The 23,789-nt window shown below is 44.3% G+C and overlaps 1 protein-coding gene across 9 annotated transcripts in view; it reads left to right on the top strand.

Moving 5' to 3' along the window:
- The window catches only part of SRGAP2 (SLIT-ROBO Rho GTPase activating protein 2), a 237,761-nt gene that overhangs the window by 184,446 nt on the left and 29,526 nt on the right, over positions 1-23,789 (top strand). For all 9 annotated transcript variants that reach the window (XM_033852663.2, XM_033852657.2, XM_033852660.2 and 6 more), the window contains 5 exons: positions 6,233-6,317; positions 9,080-9,107; positions 10,993-11,017; positions 16,367-16,427; positions 23,314-23,391. In XM_033852663.2, the coding sequence (XP_033708554.1) occupies positions 6,233-6,317; positions 9,080-9,107; positions 10,993-11,017; positions 16,367-16,427; positions 23,314-23,391 (277 nt within the window). The remainder of the gene's footprint in view (positions 1-6,232; positions 6,318-9,079; positions 9,108-10,992; positions 11,018-16,366; positions 16,428-23,313; positions 23,392-23,789) is intronic.

A 23,789-nucleotide genomic window follows, 5' to 3' on the forward strand; every position in this document is an offset into this window, starting at 1 on the left:
TTTGGCTCATTCATTCATTTTTGTGAAATACATAGCACATTGCCTGTTTTGTAGTGAGTGCTCAAAATTGCTGAAAATTTATTATCTCCATCATCACTATTAATTTATTCATTGAATATTATTAAATTGTTTATTGATCATTTATTAAGGATCTACTATGTACCAGACACTGTGCTATATAACCTGGGAATGCTAAGAATATAAAATGAAGAGGAGAATGATGGAATTAGGCCTATGAAGGGAAAACTTTCTTTTTTACTGAGTGTAAACAATTACAATACAATTACAATAGGTTGATTTGGGTAATTAAAAAAAATAAATGTAAAAAATGTTAAGTGCATACATGCACATGTGCATGAACGGCAATCAGGATAAATGGAGTTAGGGAAATATTACATACAAAGTAATTTCTGTGCTGATCAGGCAATGAGTGAATCAAGAGGAGGAAGGCATTCGTTGAGGCAAGAGCAGCATGTCCAAAAGCATGAAGGCATGAAAAACCTGGGACAGACATGAAGAAAACTTCCTGTCTATAGTGAGGGCTACGTACCTCCCCAAGCTTCTTTATCTCAGGAGGTTGCTAAATACTCGAGAGGCTTTTGGGATTGTCTGGCTGGTCTGTCTGGACTGCTTAGATATAACGCTACTTAAATGACCCAATCTTGTTACATTGCAGAACAAGATTAAATAAGAATTTTGGACATAAAAATCTGTATTTAAGACTGTCAGAAATTACTTTTTGGCTTTAAGCGAAGCTATAACATTTGTATTCAAAATTGACCTTTAGTAAGAGCAGGAATGACCATATTCCAACTGGTGACCTCCCAAATCCCACCCATCCTTTCACCTCTGTCTGAATACACTGATGTCCTCTAACTCACTTCCTGTCTTTTGTGGCCATAATGCTACTGATCACAATTGTGTGCAAATTTCCTTGGCTAACAGGAAGTTTCTTTTGTCTGGGCTTGTCTAGTAACAGATTTACAAGAGAGTTCATCATTTTTGTGATTGGTGTTTGGAACGCGTCAGATAGTTCATGATAAAAAGACTTTTGGGAGGTGGCAAAATGGACATTCAAGAAAAGGGGGCGTGCATGTTCCCCAGGACAGCTGCAGGTGCTTGTGGAACCCTACAAAGCCAACACAACTGCAGATGTGCTTTTCTTAGTCTTTTGTCTCCACAAACGTTGCCCATGTGTTTCCCTGTGCCCTTCAAAGACATCAGAGTAGCACGTCCTAGAAGTTGCCTTCTTTTGGAAGATTGGGAAGAGGTCCCTTGTCATGGCTTTCTCTCCTGGTACTGTGCCTAGTGACCCAGAGGGCTGCTAGGAAAGCTTTCTGACCACTCTCGGCTGTCATCAGATTCATCTGCCCAGATGACATCTATTGGAAATTTGAAGCATGACCTACAAAGGTCAGTCGTTTGCAAGAGTCCCAGGAAAATAATCATGGAATTTTAAAGCTTGAAGTGTTTTTAAAAAATCATCTAACCAAACCTTCTCATTTGAAAGATTTTTTTTTAAAAAAAACTGAAAAAACAAACAAAAAATCCAAAAAGTATGGGTAGCTTGTTTAAAGTCCTCAGCAAGAGCTGAAACCAGAACTCTGATCTTCTGGTCTCTGGTCTCAGGACACAGGCCTTCTCTATGCCCTGCTGAGGAAGCTGAGGTGAGGGGAAGGCTCAGGAACAGCTCAGCTTTCTGCCCTTCTTTGCTCTAAGTGAGAAGACATTTTCTGACCTCCTTGGCTTTATATCACTTGTCTTCTCTAACAAACAATCCAGCACTGTCTACCTTTTTCCCATTGCCTTTTTTATTTTAAGTGTTAAAAAAGATGCAAAGATTTCAAAAGAGAATACAGAAAAATGTCAAGCCTCTACCCATCCCCAACTCCCACTTCCCCTCCCCTCTGACAGTGATTGAAACCAGTTTCTTCTGTGTCCTTCCAGAGGTATTCTGTGTGGAGACAACCACTGATGTACCCTTTAATATAATATTATCACATTAGAAATGTAAGGAAATAAAATAAATAGAAATACAAATAGAAGTATACCATCCATACTGTTCTTCACTTTGCTTCTTTCACTTAATTTATTTGGGGTATTATCTTCACATTAGTCCAAAAGATCTGCCTCCTTTTGTAATGGCTGCAAGAACATCATTGTATGGATGGATGTTCCATCATTTATTTAACCAATTCCCTGCTCATAGGCAGTAATGCTCACTGTTTTTAGCCAAATGCTGTCAAACCCTTATAGGTATTTCCTTGTATGGGGTTTGGAGTATGGGGTTCTTGAATGGGGGATGAAATGGTGGAAGGAGGGCTTATAGCTGATAAAATAACAAAGCTAAACTGCCTGAATTCGGGAGGACAGATTCGGGTAAGGTAAGAGGTTGGAGAGGAGCCAGTTCTTTGGCCATTGAATGGACAGTGCTCTAAGGCTGCTAGACTTGGTGAGGTCCAAGAGCTTTTCTTATCTTGGTATTCTCCAAGAATAAACAGATACCTGATAAATGTGTGCTAAGCAGGTACAAATGCATGAATGCCCCTGCCCTGTCAATTAAAGTGGGGAGATATGCTCCTGTTGAAATGTTTGCTCTATTATGTATTCTGTCTGACAGCTGTTTCCTGCTTTAAAAATTGACGGGGAGGGGGGGAAGTGTCAGCGTGCTTGGTTGGTGGGGAAGCAGCCACAGCAATGACATCTGTGTATCTCTGTGCACGGGGCTGGCTAGGCATAGCTCACTCCTCCCACCCACCCCACCTTCTGGCAGCAGTGAATACTTATGGCCTTGGGTTCACAGATTAAATTCAAGACCTAGGCAAGGTCCGTGAGTTTTACACCACCATGGAAAGAATGTATTTAAAGAGAAGAGGTATTTTAAAATTAAATTTGAAAACCATTCGTGTGCCTCAAACTTTTTTTTTTTTTCAGGCCAGAAACCTGCTTTGATTGAGCTTTCTTAAGTATTAGCACAAAGCAAAGAAGTTTAGAGAAGGACTGTTTTTTGGTTGAGCATGTGATTCTGTATAAGGAACACTTCTGAGCACCTGCTAGTTGCCAGTCCTCGTGTTAACAATCACAGTCATGCTTGTTATCTTATTTCATGTTTAACACCCTTGTGAAAAAAGATATTATCCCCATTTTTCAGATGGGGAAACTAAGATTCTGGGAGTTAAGTGACTTGCCCAAGGTTGGAAGAGTTAGTAAGTGGTAGGACTAGAATATACCAACTCAGACTTCTCCGTTTTACTGCAACTGAAATGTCTGTCAGGGAGGGCAGGCTCAGAAAGAAAAATTATTATACTAATCCTTTTCAATAAATAAAACTCATCACTGACAATTAATACCCAATTAGGAATTATTTAGAAAGAAATCAGTGAGATCGTAAAAACTGAATTTAAGGTTTACAATGGCACAACCCAAAACCACCCAATAGACTCCTGCCTCCCTTCCTACTTTTGGAAAAAATTCTCAGTTTTGATAATATTGCGTGTAAAATGGAGTAGGGGCATGTGGGGGTGTGGCAGTCAGACTGTGTTTTAGGAATTTGATTTCATTTTGGTGATCTGGAATAGACCATGATCCATTCCTTTTTCCTCCACTGAGGAAAACTCCAGGTAATCACTTTACCTTTAGGTGTTTCTGGAGAGGAGCACGGTACAGGGAGTGGAATGAAAGAAAATTAATTACCTAATATTGGGACATGGTTTAAATAAGGAAAGTGACCCTTATTGCCCAAGGAAGGATTCTGAGATTACACATGAACAGTTCTTTTCCTAGCCCCCTGGCCTCCAGAAATCATTGAAAAGCTACCTATTCCTCCCTTGTCGTCAGCTGTCTCAGCTCCCTGTGCTGTGTGTCTGGACAGCAGCAGCTGAAGCCTTCTAACTAAGCTCCTCCCAGGAAAGCCCAGATTGCTTCTCCCAGTTTACCTCTCATAGAGATGAGCGTGGATTTATGGGCGGGACAGGGAAGTGATAAATGACATGCCTGCGAATAGGATGCTTTTACCTTCCCGTACCCAGGCTTACCTAGACGGAAAACTTCCAACCACTGTTTCCACTATTAGGCAGGCAGGTCATACCTTGACACAGTTTTTGATCCTTCAGGATTTAGTGGAACCCGAAATGTTAATTCATCATACCTCTTTATCAGATTGTTATTTATTTTAATGGTTCACTGAGTGACAGCCAGAGTTAACTAGTGAACTGTGAACATGAATGAAAAAGATGATTTCCAGAATCACAAGTATACACGAGTGAGAGGAAGGAATTTGCATCCATCTCCTTTCAGAATTTTGGCTGTTTTCTGAGCACTCTGGTCTTGTTTTAAGGGTTATAGTGTGTCTGGGTGAATTTTCCCTCATTGGGACACCTTTAGAGTCTCCTTGGGATAACCTTCCGAAGAGGGGGCTCTCGCAGTTCAGATGTTAGCAGTGGATGTCTCCTGAAGGTGTTTCGCCTCTGGGCCCTGAAGTACTGTTCCAAGCCTCACAGTTAGGCATTGGTTGGGGATTAGGATGTCACCCAGGGAAGACTGACAGCAGGTGAGCTGGCAGCTGGAGCAGATGGGATGGGGAAGGTGACAACAGAGCCTATTTTCATGCAGGTGTTCTCATGCAAAAGCACAAAGGAGCAGAGGGAACAGGTCGTGAGGAGAGCAGCAGAAATGGTTTGTCATAGGGCTTGTTTTTTGTTTGTCTTCTATTTAATTCAGAGAGTAGGGGCATACTTGGAGGCGTGGTATGTAACTGCTGAGGAAGATTCTATCCAGAGGAGAGTGAGACTGTTCATTTATTTACTCATTTTCACATATTTATTGAGTGTCTACTATCTTCTGGGCACAGTACTAAGCATCAGGGATGCAAAGAATAGTGAATGCCACAGTCTCTGACCATAGAGAGGATACCATTTAGAGGGAAAGACATAGGAGCAGCAAAGCCTCCATGACAGGGCTGGGTGAAAAGTGCTGTCAGAGATTTGCGAAGCTCCACACAGGAGCATCTGGGTGAACAACGGAGGGCCTCCAAAGGCCTGGATCCAGGATCCACCGCCGCTTACTGGCTTGTGTCGATCAGCAATGCCCCCTTCCCCTTCTCATCCCCTTCCCCTTCTCATCCGTAATCAAGAAATAATATGTCTCCCCTATGTGCTGTACAGAGTTATTGTGAGAGTCAAATACATGCTAAAGTACTCTAAAAATTCTTAAATTGCTACACATATGTAAAGAATCAATACTATGAAGTTTTGTTCTGCTTCTCTCCTTCTGCTCTGTACCATAATGGATCAAGCACGTTATCATAACGATTAAAAGCACACAGTGTATTGTCAAACTGCATATGTGGATACTGGTTCCACCACTCACTAATCGTTTGACCTAGAGCCACTTATTGAATCTCTCCAAATCTCAGTACCTTCATCCATAAAATGGGGATAATGATAATCATAGTTCATAGAGTTGTCTTGGAGATTTAATGAATTGTCCAGGGAAACATAGTCTCTCACTGAGCAGACAAGGGTTGAGAGAGGTCAAATCACAAAGTACAGCACAGCAATCATATTTTGACTGTTAGAGCAGATGGGATCGCATTTCCATAAACCTCATCTTGCGTTTGGAACCGCCAGTATGTGTGTATACAGGTGGAGGGTGGCAGCCCCTGTCTCTGTGTGCTCAGAAATCCCAAGCTTTCCACAAAGACTCTGCACAAGAGAGGAGGAAGCGATTGAAATGATGAAAATATGGCTCAGACAGAGATGCGCTGAATGCTGTGCTTGGTGCTTGCAGCCCAGGCAGGGGCTGAACCTTGACATTGCTCCTGGGGTGAAGGAATGCACCCTGGGAGGGGCCGGGCAGGGCTGGATGTCAGTGGAGGTGATGAGCCGCAGGTGTGTATCCTTCACACCAAGAAGGCGGGGCTCAGTGAGTCCCTCCACGCCCTGCTTTTCTTCCAAGGAGCTGAAAGAGATGGATGAGGGGCCCGAGGAGATAGCTTCTTATGGTGGCTGACGCGGAGCTCCCAGGAAGACATAGAGCAGGATACTAATCCACCAGGAAAATCAGCAGATGCTCACATGCTCAGGACCTTAAAAAAATAAAAAATTGACCCGGTGGAAATTGGGTCAGAAACCAAAAGCCCTCTTAGAAAGGGAATTGTACAGCTGAGCGTCTGTGATTTTTCTTTTTTTTTTTCCCTTCGGGACTGATTGTTCTTTATCCTCCTCCCTTACAGAAAATGAAGGAGTACCTGGAGGGCAGGAACCTCATCACCAAGCTACAAGCCAAGCACGACCTTCTCCAGAAAACCCTGGGAGAGAGTGAGTGTGGGCTCTGCTGGAGATTTGGCAGTGAGGGAAGGCCGAGCCCTGGGCCCAAGTGCTGAGCACACGCCTCCATCCTCAGTCTGGTTGTATGAGTGCATTGCTTTTCCTCGCTCGTTTGATGTGGAAGCACACGCCCCAAATGACCGCTTGAGTAATGGGGAAGGGCCAATGCTTAATGAAGCACTAATGTGCATCATCTATTTGTTTAAATGGAGCGTGCCTGCTCTCCACCCAGCCCCACTCCTGCGCCTCCTCTGCCACTACTGAGGCCAAGGAGCTGGTGGGTTCTTTACTGTCCAGACACTTCGGGAAAACTCTCAGCTCCTCTTGTAGCAGGACCGAGGCTGAAGCAAGAAGGTGGGGAGCTGTGAGGTGAGCTACACAGCCGCTCTGAGGAGAAAAGAGGAGAGGATTCTCAAGGGCAGGGTTGATGGGCAGACTGCAGCTGTTTGTAGCTTCAAGGTGGGGCAGAGGTTTTCTTCTGCTTTGAAGGGTCCTGGTGCTAAGAGGCAGCCCTCTCCCTGCTTTGGCCAGGCTGAAGCTGTGGTGCTGAATCGACTATCTGGTCTCATAGGATGATTTTAACCAGACCCTGGAAAGTAGCAAGGCAGAGGACCGGACTGGCACTCTGGACTTTCTCTCCTCAGCTGTCAAACAGAAGGCAGGGGTTGAAAGAGAAGCTTCCCTGGGGTTTTTGGCACCTTGCCCAGGTCTCCTGCCCAGCTCTCAGCATCCTATGATTAATGGGATTCCCAAGTTGGGGACACCTCTGAAGGCCCTGCCCCTCCTCCCTCCCCCACTGATCTCCTCACTTAAAGATAGGGAGGGGGAGGCTACTGGTGTTCTAACACCAGTGAAAGGCAAAACCTGCACCCACAGAGGTCTAACATTCTCAAATAAATTCTTCAGACCAACTGCAGAATCTAGGGAAGTATACAGCACTCACTGGCTCAATGGCCCCAGAAATCAGAGCCTCCTACCCGCCCTTCTTACCCTGTTCTCCTGCCCTGAACGATTCCCCCAGATGATTAATTCTTTTATCTCTAATGTCTTTGATCTTGTGATTTTTAAGGCATTTTCTTTTATGTGAAGAAAGCCTGTTAAGTAACTTCTGTTGTCTTCCCTCCGCAACACCCAGGGGACTCGGGCTGAACAGGTCTAGGCATTGAGATCCAAAGTTTGCTTATAGAAAATCTTTACTCTTGAGTTATCAGATTGCTCCGTGGGGAATCGGAGGAAGAAAAGCCCAGAACTATTTGAAGCAAGTTATAACTGTGATTTCTTTTTGCCAGGATAATCTAAGCATGACCCATAAGTGAGATGGGGAACAGGGCGGGAGAGAGAGAGAGAGAGAGAGAGAGAGAGAGAGAGAGAGTGTGTGTGTGTGTGTGTGTGTTTGCAACACACATACATGCACCAAGTGTGCTATTATGAAGGGGTGAAGGTTGGTGACTGTTCATCAGTGCTGCAAATTGCCTTCATCTAAAGATGACAAGTTCTAGCAATAATGAAAAATATGTCTTCCTGTGTGCAAGTCATCATGTCCCTGCCTTCTGTATGTATTTGTCACTAACGCAAGAGCCCCTTGTTTCTTGCCACAGAGGGATAATTGATGTGTATGAATATTCCAGAATGGAAATGGGACAGATGTTAGAAATAATGGCTCTGAATAATATTTTTGCAGATGAAAGCTGAGCCTTTGGTAAGAGGCTGTTGGGGTGGGGGAGGTGTTGCTCAAGATGAGCTGAACTGTAATCAACAATTAGCAACCTTTAAAGGCAAGAAAAAGCCCTGCCCTCCCCCCCTCCCCCCTCCCCCCCCCCCCCCAACCTCGGCCCTTAGAGTCGCCTTTCCAGGCAACTGGATGAGGAGCTTGGGAGCCAATCTCTCCTTCCCCGGCTCAGCGCCTGCTTACCCTTTCCCTGGTTTATCTAATACGGTCTAATACAGACCAAGCTGGGTTAACTGTGGACCCAAAAAAAGCAACACAGATTACATAATGGCCCAAGTGCACATGCATATTTTTAAAAAACATAAGAATACTTCAGATGAGCATTAAGATTTTCAATTCCATTTTTTAAGACTGTGTATGATCCATCCAGCTTAGTATTAGGGCCCACTGTTGGGTTGAGAACCACAGTCTAAAAGCAGTAGCAGCATTTTAAATATTTTTCCCTTGTCATTTCAGCCCAGTGTAATGGAAGTGAGAATTTAGTATGAATCTAAAACGAGAATTTCGATGTATGCTTCCTCCTCTCCCCAAATAACTATTCCTTCCTTCTTCCCCTTCCACCCTGAACTGTGTGTGTGTGTGTGTGTGTGTGTGTGTGTGTGTGTGTGTGTGTTCACAGCCTGAAGGGCAAGCAGGTTCATCCCTCCCTCCCCACCACACACACACCCAGCACACATAGAAGAGAAGCTGAATTTCATCTCTGGGAAAGTTTCTAATAATTTGTTCTCTAAGATATGCTCTGCCTTGCTATTTTTCCCCCGCATCCACCCGTTTTCCCACTGGGAAGCAGAGTTGGCAATCCTAAGGTTTCAGGATACCAGCAGCCCTGGGCTGGGAACAAGCATCAGAAACGAGGCCCAGAAAGAGGACCTGGGTGCTCTCTTCTTTTTTGCCTGGAAAGCTAGTCACACGTGATCCTCGGGGCTCCCTGGGGAGCCGGGCAGACAGTCATTCCTGGGAGCAAGTCTCCCCCTTTCACCCCGTCTGCTTCAACATGTGCTTTTTGCCTTTGTCTTTCCAACAGGTCAGCGGACAGATTGCAGTCTGGCCAGGTAGGTGTGGCCTGAGACAGCCCTGGGAAGGGATGAAGAGAGGCCAGAGGGGTAGAGCCATCCCAACCTGGGAAAGAGCCAAGGAGTTGAGTTGTAGAAGTGTTGGATGACTTTGCAAAGGGGTAGCCTAGGGCAGGGGTGGCTTCCATTCCTTTACCTTGCTGACCCAATCTGGCCTCAAATGGAAATGGGATTTGCCGAGCAGAATTAAGTGAAGAGAGTTACCGTTTGCCAAAATAGTCCCAGAGACCCCCCCAAAACCACTGCGTTGCACGGAAAAGAAATGTTCGACGCTGGAGGATCCTGGTAACCTAACCTTAGCTTTTAGACTTCAACATGTGGGTTTTGGGAGGTCTCTGACCTAGAGAATGAGGATCAGAAGATAGCATTTGACCTGAAATTTTTTTTATACGTGGAAAAGATGACAGCTTCTAATTAGCGAGTGTCGCTTAATAATGAAATATTACATTGCATTGCTTGCCAACAGCATTGGTAGACATCCTCGCCTGATGTACAAGTATGCAGCCCTCCCAATCTTTCCCCACCTTCCCCGCCCTCCCCCACCCCAGCCAAATATTTTCCCTCTCAGTCACGGAGCTGCTATGAGAAAACTCGTGAGTTGGCGGCGAGCAAGGCATTCATTCAGCCGACGGTTCTCAGATGCCTAAAAATGTGCTGATTTAACTGGGGAAAGAGCTTTAACGGGCCGGACTCCTTAGAGACCCTGCGTTAGCCCATTATATAAACCACGTATATCTGGCGACACACACACACAATAGTCATGAGGCCATTTACAATTATAGGCTCATTACTTAAAAATAGCTTCATTTGGCTTTCATCGTTTTGTCATTGTGGATCACAATAAAGATCCCATTAATATACTAGTCTTGTTGACTGGAGGGAACCAGGATAATGGAATTCTGTAGAATATACCTTCCTGGTGCTAAAGTCTTAGTGTAATTTCACCTAAAGTGCCATAAATGCAGAAGGCTCTATGGAGGTGAAAAGAGCTGAGCTGAATTCCCTTATGCTGTGTTATTCACCGTGTGACCTTGGGCTGCTCTTTTCCCTCTCTGAACTCCAGTTTCCTCATCCATAAGACAAGATAGAGAGGGACTTCCCTGGCAGTCCAGTGGTTAAGACTCCATGCTTCCACTGGAGGGGGCATGAGTTCAGTCGCTGTGAGGGGAACTAAGATCCCACAAGCTGTGCAACGTGGCCAAAAAAAAGACAAGACAGAGCAATCACCTAGATCCAAGGAGCTCTAGGATTCCAAAGAGGTTCTTAAGAAGAGCCTAGTGGAAGTGGCAGAAGGTGCCCAGCAGCTGGGCTCTGGTCCCTACCTCCTTCCCTCACTCAAAGAGACATCACTGCTCTCCTTGCTTGGGTATTATTGTCTGAGTCAGATTCCCTTGGAGAAAAAGCTTCCAAGGCTAAACACAGCTTGAAAAGCATTGACCTATGGAATCGCCAAGGTTCCTTCCAGTCTGGACACTCTACTGTCTAAATTCCGGGAAAATCGCTCCTTATCTTTTCCCTAAGGATTTATTTCCAAGAGAAAGAAAACCATAGCTTCCTTTGGTGTTTACTAGTGTCTCCTTGCAAATGGAGAAATCTTCCTGTTGTCTGACCTATATATATTTTACTGCAAATTGAACCAATTCCCTCCTATTCTACTTTTGAATGGTGGCAGACATTAAAACCAGAGACCTCTAAGCTTTTGTGAAAAGCGCTTTATTGGGCTTCATTTGGAAGGTAACTTATCAAGTCTCTTAGCCACTTCTGGGACTGAGCTGATTAATGTGGTTTGTTTCATTAACTACCTCACAGATTGTTTTTAATCTCATTTTCTCTTTTCCCTCCCTGTTGCTGGATTCAACCACAGGCGTAGCTCAACTGTGAGGAAACAGGTAAGGGCCCAGCAAGAGGCAGGCTTGTCTGGCGTGAAATGGTTAGATCCCAGATATTTATGGAACTCCAGTGTGGATGGGACAGACACTTTTCTGACTTCATGCTTACATTTGGAATGTACCATTTAGTCATAGTATGTTTAATATTACGGCAACTTCATCAAATTAGTGAGGGGGGCAGGGACTCGTTCCTCTCCTCTCTAGTCGTTTATGCTCTTACATGCTAGTGGTCTGGTTTGACTGTGGCGGACTGTGCCAGAACTATCTTTGGTGCTACTTCTCTAGGAGACCGTGAAAGAGGCCTCACACTTCATACATGTATACCAATATGACAGTAACTCACAGCATCTAATCACCTAGACCAAGTTTGCAGGTTTTTGTTTGTTTCTGGTGGCATGGTCATCTTAGATGTATTTCTAAGACATACTAAAAATGTAAAGATAAGTCTGGTCTAGGAATGATAAGCAAGAGACATTGAGCTCTGCAATTATGTGCATTATCTTCAGAGTTGTATTCAAATCTGACACTGAGCTGTAAGCAACCAGCTCTCATGACCCACCTTAGGAGGGATCTTAGCTCGGCATGGGCAGTCCACATCAGTGGATAATCTAAACAGCACTTATGCTTGTTTAAAAAAAATTAATTGACAGGTTTTTTTCTTTTTTTTTTGCAGTTGCAAATTGGACTTCCTAATTATACTTTATGGCAAATACTAAAATGGTTTTGTATCCCCTAAGCTCATACCAGCTATGCAGCAGGCAGTTAGCAGAGAGGGGGTGGAGAGAGCTCAGAAATGTCTTTGTGTCTACTCAGGGGAAAGCTGATCCAGCCTTTAAAAAATCATTTTGGGTAATTCACAGTGGCTGTAGCCGCAGGGAGTTAATGGAATGGAGAGGGCACATGGTTTCTGCGATGGTGGTAGCCCCTGCAGGGTCTTCAGCTGATCTCACTCCTTCAGCTGGCTGGGCAGTCCAGCTGGGGAAATTGATAACATAGCCCGCACTTGTCTTAGCTTTGCTGTCACTAATTTTTTTCCCTTCTCTATTTTGGATCTTCTTTTAATGAGAACACCATCAGATGCAATTACACATTTTTTAAATTATAAAGATGTCATTGCAGTTCTCTTTCCTCTATTCCTCTTCTTTGTTTCTGCTTCCCCTTTCTTTCATAATTTCAGTTAAAACTAGAGAGGAACGGTGTGCCTCCCCGGGATCATTTATTACATTTAAAATTAATAGGTGGATATCTTAAAGAGGGAGCAATGTTTTTTATCCCACCCCCCTTCGAAAATAAGAACAGGATTGACCTTGAAGTTTGTTCCTTTCAGTTCCTGGGCTGAAATTGAGCCTCCTACATATAGATGGAGCCTGGGTGCGACCACTCTGGCTGCAGGAGTGCCAAAGGCCACGGTTTGGCAGGTGATCTGTGTCCCTGGTTGGGCTCATAATCAGAAAAGAACTGCTCCCATCTGGTTTTCATCCTGCTGTGCCTAGGCAGTTGCAAGCAAAGCATATTTGCCAGGTGCTAGATTTGTGTAAGAGTTCCAGCATGCACCAGAAACCCCAATCAAGTAAAGACCTTATTTTCATTCACTTTTTTTCCAGCAGCTCAGATCTAATGGTGGATCAGTGAAGAGTTTTTCTAAGATAGTCAGAAAGGTAAATAGTGAGTAATTTGGAAGAGGAGTAATCACGTATACATAACCAGGAAATAAAATTTGTTTGGTTGTTTATGGCAAATCAGCCAAACAAGAGGAAGAGCTGTGTAACTTTTGCTTTTGAGTCTACCCAATGCGTTCCAATCATTTTTGACCCTAGCAAAGCCTAGGTTCAGACCATCTGACTTTCCTTCAAAAAGAGATGCCTCAACTGCTGCTTCCAAGCATTGCCTGCTCCCGTCAAGCCCAGAATTTTCTCATTCCTATTACTTCCGTATCTTCTTTGCTGGCCCATCTTTCTCTGTTCCTCGAAATGTAAGCATTTCCCCAAGGCTTGGTCCTCTTTTGACTTCCCTCCATATTCTTTCCCTTGTCACTTGCGTTGCCTTGGATGATTCTGTCTCTTTTCTCTCCTTCCCAAAGCGTCCACTTGTTCTGTAACGTTGTCGTTCTGAGTCTTTAGATCTAACTCCTAACTGATGGGCAGGACGTTGATGCTCAAGAGTTGCGGTGGCAACTCCTACCCTCAGCATCCATCTCCTCACCTTCCCACCACGTTTTCGGTTCCTTAGCACCTCCCCTTACTTCTCGACTCTTATGGAGACCCTCTATTCTTCACAATCCCTGAAGCCCCACATCTTATCTTTGATGCCTCTGTTTTCCTTATTACCCACATCTAATCAGGGGTCAAGACTTGTATTTTCTCCCTGGTGAAAACGTAAACCTAACAAATGTAACAAAGATCAGTACCTGGCAAAAATCCTAACTCTCTCATGTGTGAGAAATTCTGCCAAACAATGGCATATTTAGACATTATCTAGCCACCTTCTTGATTGCTTTCCGCTGCAAATCACTGGACCCCTGCTGTACTATCTCTTCCAAGTTATGTCTGCTACTTTTCTCCCTCCACTTTTGGTTTAAAGTTCCTTTAATCTGATTGAATGGGGATTTGACTCGATCGTCCTTCAAGGGCCCTTCCAACCCTGGGGTTAAATGACCAAAAATATTATGAACAAAAGAATTAAACTGACATGGATTCTAACACTGGAGGAGGGAAGGAGAGAGGAAGAAAGGGAGAGACAGACACTGAATAAGAACACACATAGACACTGCTCGATCAGTTGTATGCAAGATCTATGGTGAAGTGAGGGTCTTCACCAGGGCACGTCCTGGGGAAATGGATTCACTCGGAGCTCAGAAACATTACAAGGAGAGAGTCAGAGCCCTCATGACTTTTTGTCCTTGTAATGTCCTTTGTCCTTTGTTTTCACTGGACTCTGACTTAAGCTCCACTGGAGCATTGGGGACTAGGAAAATACTCCTCTGCAGTAGGACAGGTCATCTCTGGCCCACTCTTGTCTGCCACAGATTATCCTCTGGGCCACTTCTGGTAACCATGAACATGCAGGTTAATGTCTTTGATGCTTTACTTTCTGCAACCCTGCATGCTTCCCTTTAGCTATCATTGATATTCCTTTTACCACAAGTTGAGGCAGAATTTTGCACTCACGTAACTTATTGAAACCATAACCTGTGAGCTTCCCAACCTGCTTCCCTCTGGGTCTTAGGACCAGAAAAACTTTACAAACCCTCATATCACTGTCCTCATTATCACTGCTACTACTGTTTGTAAATGAAAAGTATAATAACAATGTTTGTAAACATAAAAAGACCTCCAAAAAATTAAGTTTGGGGTTTTATTTTATAGTGGAACCCAGTTTCTTCATTAATGTAAGGAAGAGCTGAAAAAGATTCTTCCTCTGAGACCAGCCTAGACTGACTGGTAGAATTTACTGATGGCAACAAGAAGGCAGACACTGGCTACTGAAGCTGGAGAGCTGGAGGAAGCAGACGGGTCTGGGGGTCATGAGACGAGCATTTGGGTCTCTGAGACCCTCCTGACTCCAGCTGCACTTTGGTACACAGTACGTCCTCTGGCAGCATCCTGGCTTTCCGGCAAGCTCAGGAGCTGGAGGCCACGCCAGCTCTTCTCTCAGCCTGGCATCTTCATGGGACCCAGCTGCTTCCCTATTAGTGGCCAAACCGCCAGCTACAGTTGAAAATTTAGAGCCGGGGGAGAGGCACAAACCAACCTGTGAAATGAGCAGAAGCCACAGGACCCATCCTACTGGAGAGCCCAGTCTCTGTCCTGAACATCTAAAGCCCTTTCTAACTAGGACTAAGGTCACTCTGCCTGGTCCCTTCCTTCCCTGTAACTGAGTGGTTGTGCGTTTAGATGCACTAGAAAACCCTACTGGTTTTCAGTAATATTTGGTATTCACACCTGACTATGTTTGCCAAGCTCCTAGGACGCAGTATGGGTGGCAGTGAGATGCTCAGTCTCAGGGGGAGACTGCCTGGTTTTGAATCCTGGCTCTTCTACTTAGCAGCTGGGTCACCATAAGCAGCTATTTCACCTTGCTAAGCCTTCATTTCCTCACTTGTCAAATGAGGATAATAATAATACACATCCCATAGGGTTGTTACCAGGACCAATCCATCTAAAGCACTTAATATATGACCCAACACCTCTATAAATTCTTTTGTAAATGGTAAGCAGTGTGTTCATGTGCCAATAGGAACTGTTACTCTCCTCACCACCAATCCCCCTCCCCAGTTAGTACATACCAAATTAAGGCCAAAAGAAGTTAAATAAATGGCAGGATTGTAGAGCAAAAATGGCAGAGCAAAGATTGATATCTGGGAGGCCTGCTGCTTAAGTTAGTACCAATTAGTTTCCACTATTTCCAAGAGTTAGGTTTTTTTCTTTCTTGCCTTTTATGCCAAACAAACCTCCTCTCTGCTGCTCCCATTGATTCATTCTGCTACCTTCCACTGATATTAATTGAGCACCTGCTATGTGAGAGCATCATGGCCAGAGATGGACACCAAGAATTAACATAGGATCTGCCCTGTGGAACTCGAGCTCCAATGGTGACAAATGCAAACAAATATTCATACCCACACAATTAAGTCACAGTCAGGCTGTGAAGGCCAAGTACAAGGTGCTGAGACCCCGTAGACAGGGGTTCTGATCTCATCTGGGGAGTCTGGGAAAGCATCCCTGGGGGTGGGGGTCCAGGGTGAGGGGAGCATTCCAGCAGCTCACGCAAAGCCATGAGCAAAGGAGGACTTACTGAGGAGCAGAAGGAGACAAAACTGGAGGCTAAGACAGGACCCCAGACACGCAAGGCTGCGTACAGAAAGTAACGAGGAGTCCTTGAAAGAGTTTAGCCTGGAGAGTAAACGATGGAATGTGCACTTTTAAAGATCACCTAACCAATATGAGGGAAGAAAAACTGGTTTGGAGGACGACAGGGATGGGAATGGAGATACTGGTGGATTGGACTGGGTTGGTGGCAGTAGAGATGGAGAGAAATAAATGGATTTAGGAGGCAAACTTGACAGAATATATGTATGTATTGATTGATTGTATGGCTGCGGCGGGGGGGGACCGTGGGATAAAAATGATCAGTTTCATATAGGACGCACTGAATTTAAGACGTTGGTATGAGGCATTCCAAGTAGATGGTTGTGCATGTGCTTTGGAGCGTGGAGGCCAGGCTGGATGCTTCTTGTGGACCAGCCACTGATCCAGCTGAGACAAGTTCCACGTGGTTTTGGCTCATTTTCTCTGACCCTGGGCTGTCTCTCTTTGAAGATTCTAATGTTGTGTTTCTTTGGCTTTTTAGGATTCCAGCCAGGCAATTCCTTTGGTGGTAGAAAGCTGTATCCGGTTTATCAGCAGACACGGTAAGCAGGATTACAGCCTTGCCCATATTTGTGCAAGAACTGGGAAGAACTTCCAGGAATTCTTTATAGAGTAAGAATAGAGATTGACTTCCCATCCTGACATTCTCCAAAGAGGAATAAAATCTTATTTGTTCACATAATGTTTGCTACCTCAGAATGGCCACACCTAGACATTGAGAGAAAAATATCATGTATTTTTGACCCCCAGGTGCCTGAGCCACTTACCACACTCCCTTTTCTAGCTTAGAGTGAGTTTTTTGTTTGTTTGTTTGTTTGTCTTTTGCGGTACACGGGCCTCTTGCTGTTGTGGCCTCTCCTGTTGCGGAGCACAGGCTCCAGACGCGCAGGCTTAGCAGCCACGGCTCACGGGCCCAGCCGCTCCGCAGCATGTGGGATCTTCCCGGACCGCAGGCGGACTCTCAACCACTGCGCCACCAGGGAAGCCCACAGAGTGTGTTTTAAATTATAGCTGTTATGTGAGTAAGTCTAGCTGGTCCAGTGTGGTGACGCTAGTTTCACCATTACTCACCGTCTTTGCCCATGTTGGTATCTCCCACTGCATAGCCTGGACCTTTGTTGTCACATTGGCTTTCTGCAGCAGACTGCTTTGAAAACTAGCTCCTTTTACAATATTGCATTGACTCCTGGTAATATTCAGTTTTTGTTCTGGTTTGGTCTCACTGTTTAGGGCATCTCCAGAGCTCAGTTGGTAGCTACTCTTAAGGTTGTAGCCAACATTTGAGAGTCTGGCAGGGCTGGCTCCTTCTCAACTAAGTCACGCTGTCTTCTGCTTGGATGACGCTGAATCTCATAAATCCATTCCTCACCAGCTCCTAGGCTGGTTGGACAGAATTTAGGGAAAGAGGTGAATTGAGTCTTCCAAGTGTAAGAGTGTTTAGAAAACACAGATATCTGAGTAAGCACCATGAAGATTTCTAGGAACTGGGCATCAGAAATTGTTCTTAGATGTTATCCTGCCTAGTTATAAGAAAAGTGACAGAATGACCTTCTTGGCGCTAAGGAGGTATGTAGATGATCACTGGTCTCAATTCAGAAGCAGCCGTTCTCTCCCTTCCTCCTTCCTCCCAATAAACTGGGGCATTGCTTGGGTTTATTTTTGGAATAATAATTGCATTAGCATGTTTACAACTTATGCCATTCCAATCAGCTACAAATTTTTCATTGTATCTCCATCCACCAGAAGTAACAGCATTGTACAGCACTATTGAACAGTCAGTAAATATTTATCAAGCCCCTGATCGGTGCTGAGCACCATGCATTGCCAAATAGGAAAACAAAAACAGGGGTAACCCTGTCTTTACCTGGTTTTAAGACGCAGTTGGGAGAAAATAAATAAGCAAGTAAAAAGTTAAATAAAAAGAGATAAGCTATAGTAATTCGGAATAGCAGTATAAGAAATTTCACAAGATGGTAATGATTAATAGTCAAGCAGTTGGCAAAGATAAGTCCAAACTGAGTTCAGGGGAGGAAGAATTATCTGTGCCTAAAGGACAATAGGAACAAGAGAGTCTGAACTCGGATTCTCTCATCCATACATTCTGTTCATTCATTCATTCAGCAAGCACACATCTTCCTATGATAGGGTTATATCCCGATCAACCCATCGTAAGTTGAAAATATCTAAAGTCAAAAATGCATTTCATACACCTAACCTGCAAGTCTTATACACAAACATGTATAGCTTAGCCTAGCCTACCTTAAACGTGCTTAGGACACATATATTAGCCTACGGTTGGGTAAAATCATGTAACATAAAGCCAGTTTTATAATAAAGTGTTGAATGTCTCGTGTAATTTATTGAATACTGAGTGAAAAACAGAGTGGTTATCTGGGTACAGAATGATTGTAAGTGTATCGTCTGTTTACCCTCGTGTCTGCATGGCTGGCTGGGAGCTGCAGCCCATGACTGCTGCCCAGCGTCACAGAGAGTACTATACCACGTATCAATAGCCCAGGAAAGATCAAAATTCCAAGTACAGATTCTACTGAATGTGTATCGCTTTTGTACCATCGTAAAGTCGAAAAGTCTTAAGTCAAACCATTGTAAGTTGAGGACCATCTGTGTGTATATTGATTGCGCATTGTGTACCAAGAAAAAGTTCCTGTGTTCATGAACCTTACTTTCTACTAAAGGACCAATAAATAGATGATCAGTTGATAAACAAATTAATATATATCAGGTGTTGGTGAGTGTCATGAAGAAAAATAAAGCAAGGTGAGGAGATGGAGAATGGAGAGGGGATACTGTTCTAGGTGGATTGTTCAGGGAAACTCTTAGGTCACCCAAGAAGGTGACATTTGCCATCCTGAAGGAAGTCAGGGAGTGAGCCACATGGGTATCTGGGGAAGAGTGTTCTGGGGAGAGAAAACATCACATGCAGAGATCCTTGGCATATGCAAGGACCAGCACGCAGGATGCCCGTGCGGCTGGAGCAGAGTTAGTGGAGAAGAGAGTGGCAGGAGATGAAGCCAGAGGCCAGGCTCTTAGAGTTTTGTCGACTAAGGTAGGTGTTTGGATTTTATTCTAAGCGAGTGGGATGCTGTTGGAGAATTTATGAACAGGGAGTGATCTTTCTAAAGGATTCCAGGCTGCTGTGTAGAGATAAGACCATAGGAGGAAATAGGAGGCTGCTGCAGTAGCCCAGGGAAGACATGGCATAGGGTGTCAGCCGTGGAGTTGTTGAGAAGTGGATGCGTTCTGGATATCGTGGCTTGAATGTACCTGTCCCTGCCCCTGTACAGGCACAGTACATGAGGAGACCAAAACTTAGCATATTTCTGTGGTAAGGCTCTGGGGAAACAGGTATGCTCACATATTGCTGATGGGAATGCAAACCCATACAACCCTTTTGGAGGGGAATTTGGCAACATCTAACAAAACTACATATGCACTAATCTGATCCAGCTGTCCTTCTAGGAATTTACCATGAAGATACACCTCCAAAATATGAAAGTACATTTGCACAAGTTATTTATTGCAGCCTCATTTGTAATTGCAAAATATTAGAAACAAAACAACCTAAATGCCATACATGGAAGAATAGATGAATAAACTATGGTATATGCACACAGTGGGAGAATATGCAGCTGCAAAAAAGAATGAGGAAGATGTCCATGAAATGATCTGGTGAGGTTGCCAGGATATATTGTCAAGTGGAAAAAAGCAAAGGGCAAAAGAGTATCTATAGCATGCTGCCTTTCATGTAAGAAAGAAGAGGGTATAAGAATATACATGTGCCTTGTCACTTCTGCAAGAAGAAATACAGGAAGGATGAATCCAGAAACTAATATTTGACTGGTTATTTACATGAATGGGTCAAAAAAGTGAAAAGAATGGGGGAATGAGAAATGGGAGAAGAGTGACATTTCTCTGAGTATTCCTTTTTGTGTAATTTTGACTTTTAGAACTACATGGGTGTTTTCCGTACTCAAAAGATAAATAAACAAATATATAAAACAAAGATGTGGGTAAAACTCCAAATGGAATACAAAAGGTAACAAATAAACCTAACTGTATTACAGACGAATAACATAGGCACACTGAGGAGATGAGGAAGAAAATAATCTAAGTTTCTTTGAAAAACAGTATTTTGATTATATACTATAAGTCTAACAACAAAAAGAACTGTAAAATAATGCACAGTAGTCGATAATTGTTTTTATCACAGGGTGGTGAGCCAGCAATTCTGAAGCCATTTTATGTGTAAATATTATAAGATGAAGCAAATAAATATATTGTTGATTTAAAGAAGAAAAAAAAACCTTAGTCTGTAGTAGCTGTTCAAAAAATATTTGTTCAGGGAATCCCCTGGTGTCCAGTGGTTAGGACTCCACGCTTCCACGACAGCGGGCAGAGGTCCAATCCCTGGTCAGGGAACTAAGATCCCGAAAGCCGTGTGGTATGTCCAAAAAAAAAAATTGTTCAGCAAATTGAATTTTTTCCCCCAGATAGGGACTTAAGGTATTCCTGAACTCCCTAAAGATGATGGATAAAATGTTTGTATATGTGCATTTCATGGGGATAGGGTCCATAAATTTTGTCAGCTCCCAAAACATCTGTGGCCCACCAACTGCCAAAATTTGCACATCATTACTATCTTCATGTTCCCTTGGAGGTAGATGTTCTAGTCCCCATTATATAGATGAGAAAGCTGAGGCTCACATGTAAATGGTGGGTCCGGGTGATCCAGGAAGACTTAAATGAAGAGAAGGGATGTGAGGAACAACTGAGACTCAATCAGGATGGAAAAACCCCACCATTTCCATGAGGAAGGGAGCAGAGACACGTGAGCAAGAGGTGGTGGTGTGGCAATCATTTCAAGACTTCTCTAGCAGAGCAGCTCTGGGCAACAGCTGGATCCAGCGCAAAATGGACAGTTTTGTGCCGTTTCCAAATAACTTGCCCAAGTCTGACTGGCTTTATATTTTTATGTTAGTGAGCACTAAGGAAAAATGAGAAAGGTCATGCACGTGTCAGCTTGGTTATGTGAGGCCTTACCTGCGTTATAATAAAAAACCAAGTGCTTTTCTCCTTCACTTTCTGGAAACCGACCATTTATTAATGTTCCTACTTTCAGAATCATCAGATTAGACACTCTAAAGATTCTATCTGTTGAGCAAGAGCACATGTTGGCCCTTCTAAAGCTTCGGTTCTCAAGGGGAAATGGAAACCAGACAGAAAGGGACCTCGGTGTGCCTCAGGCCTGCTGCCTGGTTTCCAATCAGCTCTCCTCTGATTTCTTGTTCTGGGCCCGTGGGCCAAATTGGCTTGTCCTTGATGTCTAATCTACCAAAAAGTATTGAGATGATCCTCTCTCAGCAAACTGTTGGCTGCACGCATGAGACTGAGTAGCCTGGTCCCTGAGATGACAGTTCCTTATATTATACTGTGTTTCCGACGAGTCGCTGAGTAGGTGACTGTTTCTGTGAGAAACCTGCTGTTTACATTCTTTGTTTATACGGCATTACCTGGCTGTTACACCCCATTGGTGACTAATATGGTAGTTACATTGGGGTCTTAACATTGCCTGCCATTCTGTGAGGGATATTCTGGAGATTCCCCTAGAGGAACAGACAACTTAAGCCCTATTACAAGCCAGGTAATTAAATTCCCCCGCTTACTTCTTACTATTGCTACAGTTGGATTCGGGATTCAGTCCTGGCCTGTGTGGTTTACTGCAAAGGTCTAGCTGGTAGAATCCAGTCACCACCACCACACGACCCCCATCAAGAGGGGAGTCCTAAAACAGTGGACAAAATGTAGCATTATTCTGTTTTGTTTTCCAAAGAAGAAATTTGTTTGAGATTCAAAAATGTTGATGGATCGTGCTGTAACAGAGGGACTTTGACAAAATGCCCAAGTTTGAGCCACGGTGCTCTTGAGAAAAACTGGACAGGCCTGATATGATAAAAGACGCTAGCTCAGTCCAGCCCCTGGGCTCATGCTTCCTGGATCCCTCCCCAGTTCTGAGTTGCATGTGGGGTGCTCTCTGTGAGCCGTATCCACCGTCAGGCTGACAAATGGGATCCCCCACCCTCTGCGCTTTCCCTCCAATAGGACTCACAAGCCTGGCATTGAGGAAGGAGTACATGATTGCAGTCAGAAGGCCTGGGCCCCTGGATCTGGTTCTTATCACCTGTATAACCTAATGCTGGTCATCCCTTATCAATCCCCTCACCTAGAAAATGGGCTTGCTGGTAACCCCTGCTTTATGTGGCTATAAGCACAGAAGCAATCACCACACATGCATTAACTTTCTATTATTATTTTTACCCCAACAAACTTCAAAAAGACATCGTTTTCATGCACATTATTCTAGTGTGGCATTGAGGCATGTTGCCTTTAGAGTCAAACTGCAGTCAAGGACCAGTGGCTGGCACAGTGCCTGCAATGCTGTCTGTTGACTGACCACTTGTCTTTTCATGTCCTCCCTTTTTCTTTCTTTCTCTTTTTTTTTTTTTAATTTTACATTGGAATATAGTTGATTTACAATGTACCAGTCCACGGCCTGTTAGGAACTGGGCCGCACAGCAGGAGGTGAGCGGCGGGCGAGCAAGCGAAGCTTCATCTGCCGCTCCCCATTGCTCCCCATCGCTCGCATTACCGCCTGAACCATTCTGCCCACCCCCACCCACCATCCATGGAAAAATTGTCTTCCACAAAACTGGTCCCTGGTGCCAAAGAGGTTGGGGACCGCTGTTGTAAATAATGCTGCAATGAACATTGGGGTGCATGCCTCTTCTCGAATTATGGCTTTCTCCAGATATATGCCCAGGAGTGGGATTGCTGGATCATATGGTAATTCTATTTTTAGTTTTTTAAGGAACCTCCGTACTGTTCTCCATAGTGGTTGTACCAATTTATGTCCTCCCTTTTTCATAAGTAGTGAAAGCATTGTCCTCTAGAACAGCCGAACAGTGTTAGAACAGCTAAAGCACTAAGTATGATCTCAGACCCTATGAAACTCTGGTGGTGTGTAATGGCTTGCCTGCCATGCCCCCAAATCTCATCCCTGACCCTTAGGGATAAGCAGGTGCCAGGAATCACTTCCCTACTTTGTAGCTGGGGACAGAGAAGCAAAGGCTGGAGAAGGAGCCTGCCTCATAGACTCTGTCAGAATCAGAAATGGTGTAGACATCTCTTCCCTTAAGTCTCTGACTCGGTGCTTTCTTTAGGCCAATGCCTCATATTCATTCCAGTGACTTTTCCACCATCCTTGTATAGACTTCCTCCTCTGGCCTGAAGAAGAGAGACAGGATGCTTAAATACACACTGGCTGAGGGAGACAGACACTCAACTAGGCTTGGAGCCATGGTGGTGAATTTGCTTTTTTGTCTCCTTGATCACTTTTCCCTGTCTTCCTAGGACTACAGCATGAGGGAATCTTCCGAGTGTCAGGATCGCAGGTGGAAGTGAATGACATCAAAAACGCCTTTGAGAGAGGTGAGGAAACAGCCTGAAAGATAAGACCAAATGTTTGCCAGCCCCCCAGGATACTAGCTCCGCGCTTTCTCTCTGAGAGGTACCCAGAGGTTAGCAAGCCAGTTTGCCTCCGTCTTCAGCCCAGCACCTTCTGTCTTGTAGACATCCCCCCACCCCTACCCAGAGATGCAGGGAGGTGCCAGGGTACATCCCAGTTTCCTCCTTCTCAGCCCCATTCATCCTGCCCCTCTCCTCCAGATGATCTACCCAAACCCAAGAAGTTAACTATGATATCTGGGCAGTTTATGGCTGTATCCAGAACCCTTGGTGGCAGAGCGAATGCACCTGTTCATCTTAGCCCATTTATTATCTTGTGGGCTATTAAGGTAATGGACAAGCTTTGGCAATTTCCGTCACTG

Source organism: Tursiops truncatus, chromosome 1 (assembly GCF_011762595.2).
Source record: "Tursiops truncatus isolate mTurTru1 chromosome 1, mTurTru1.mat.Y, whole genome shotgun sequence".
Taxonomy (NCBI): domain Eukaryota; kingdom Metazoa; phylum Chordata; class Mammalia; order Artiodactyla; family Delphinidae; genus Tursiops; species Tursiops truncatus.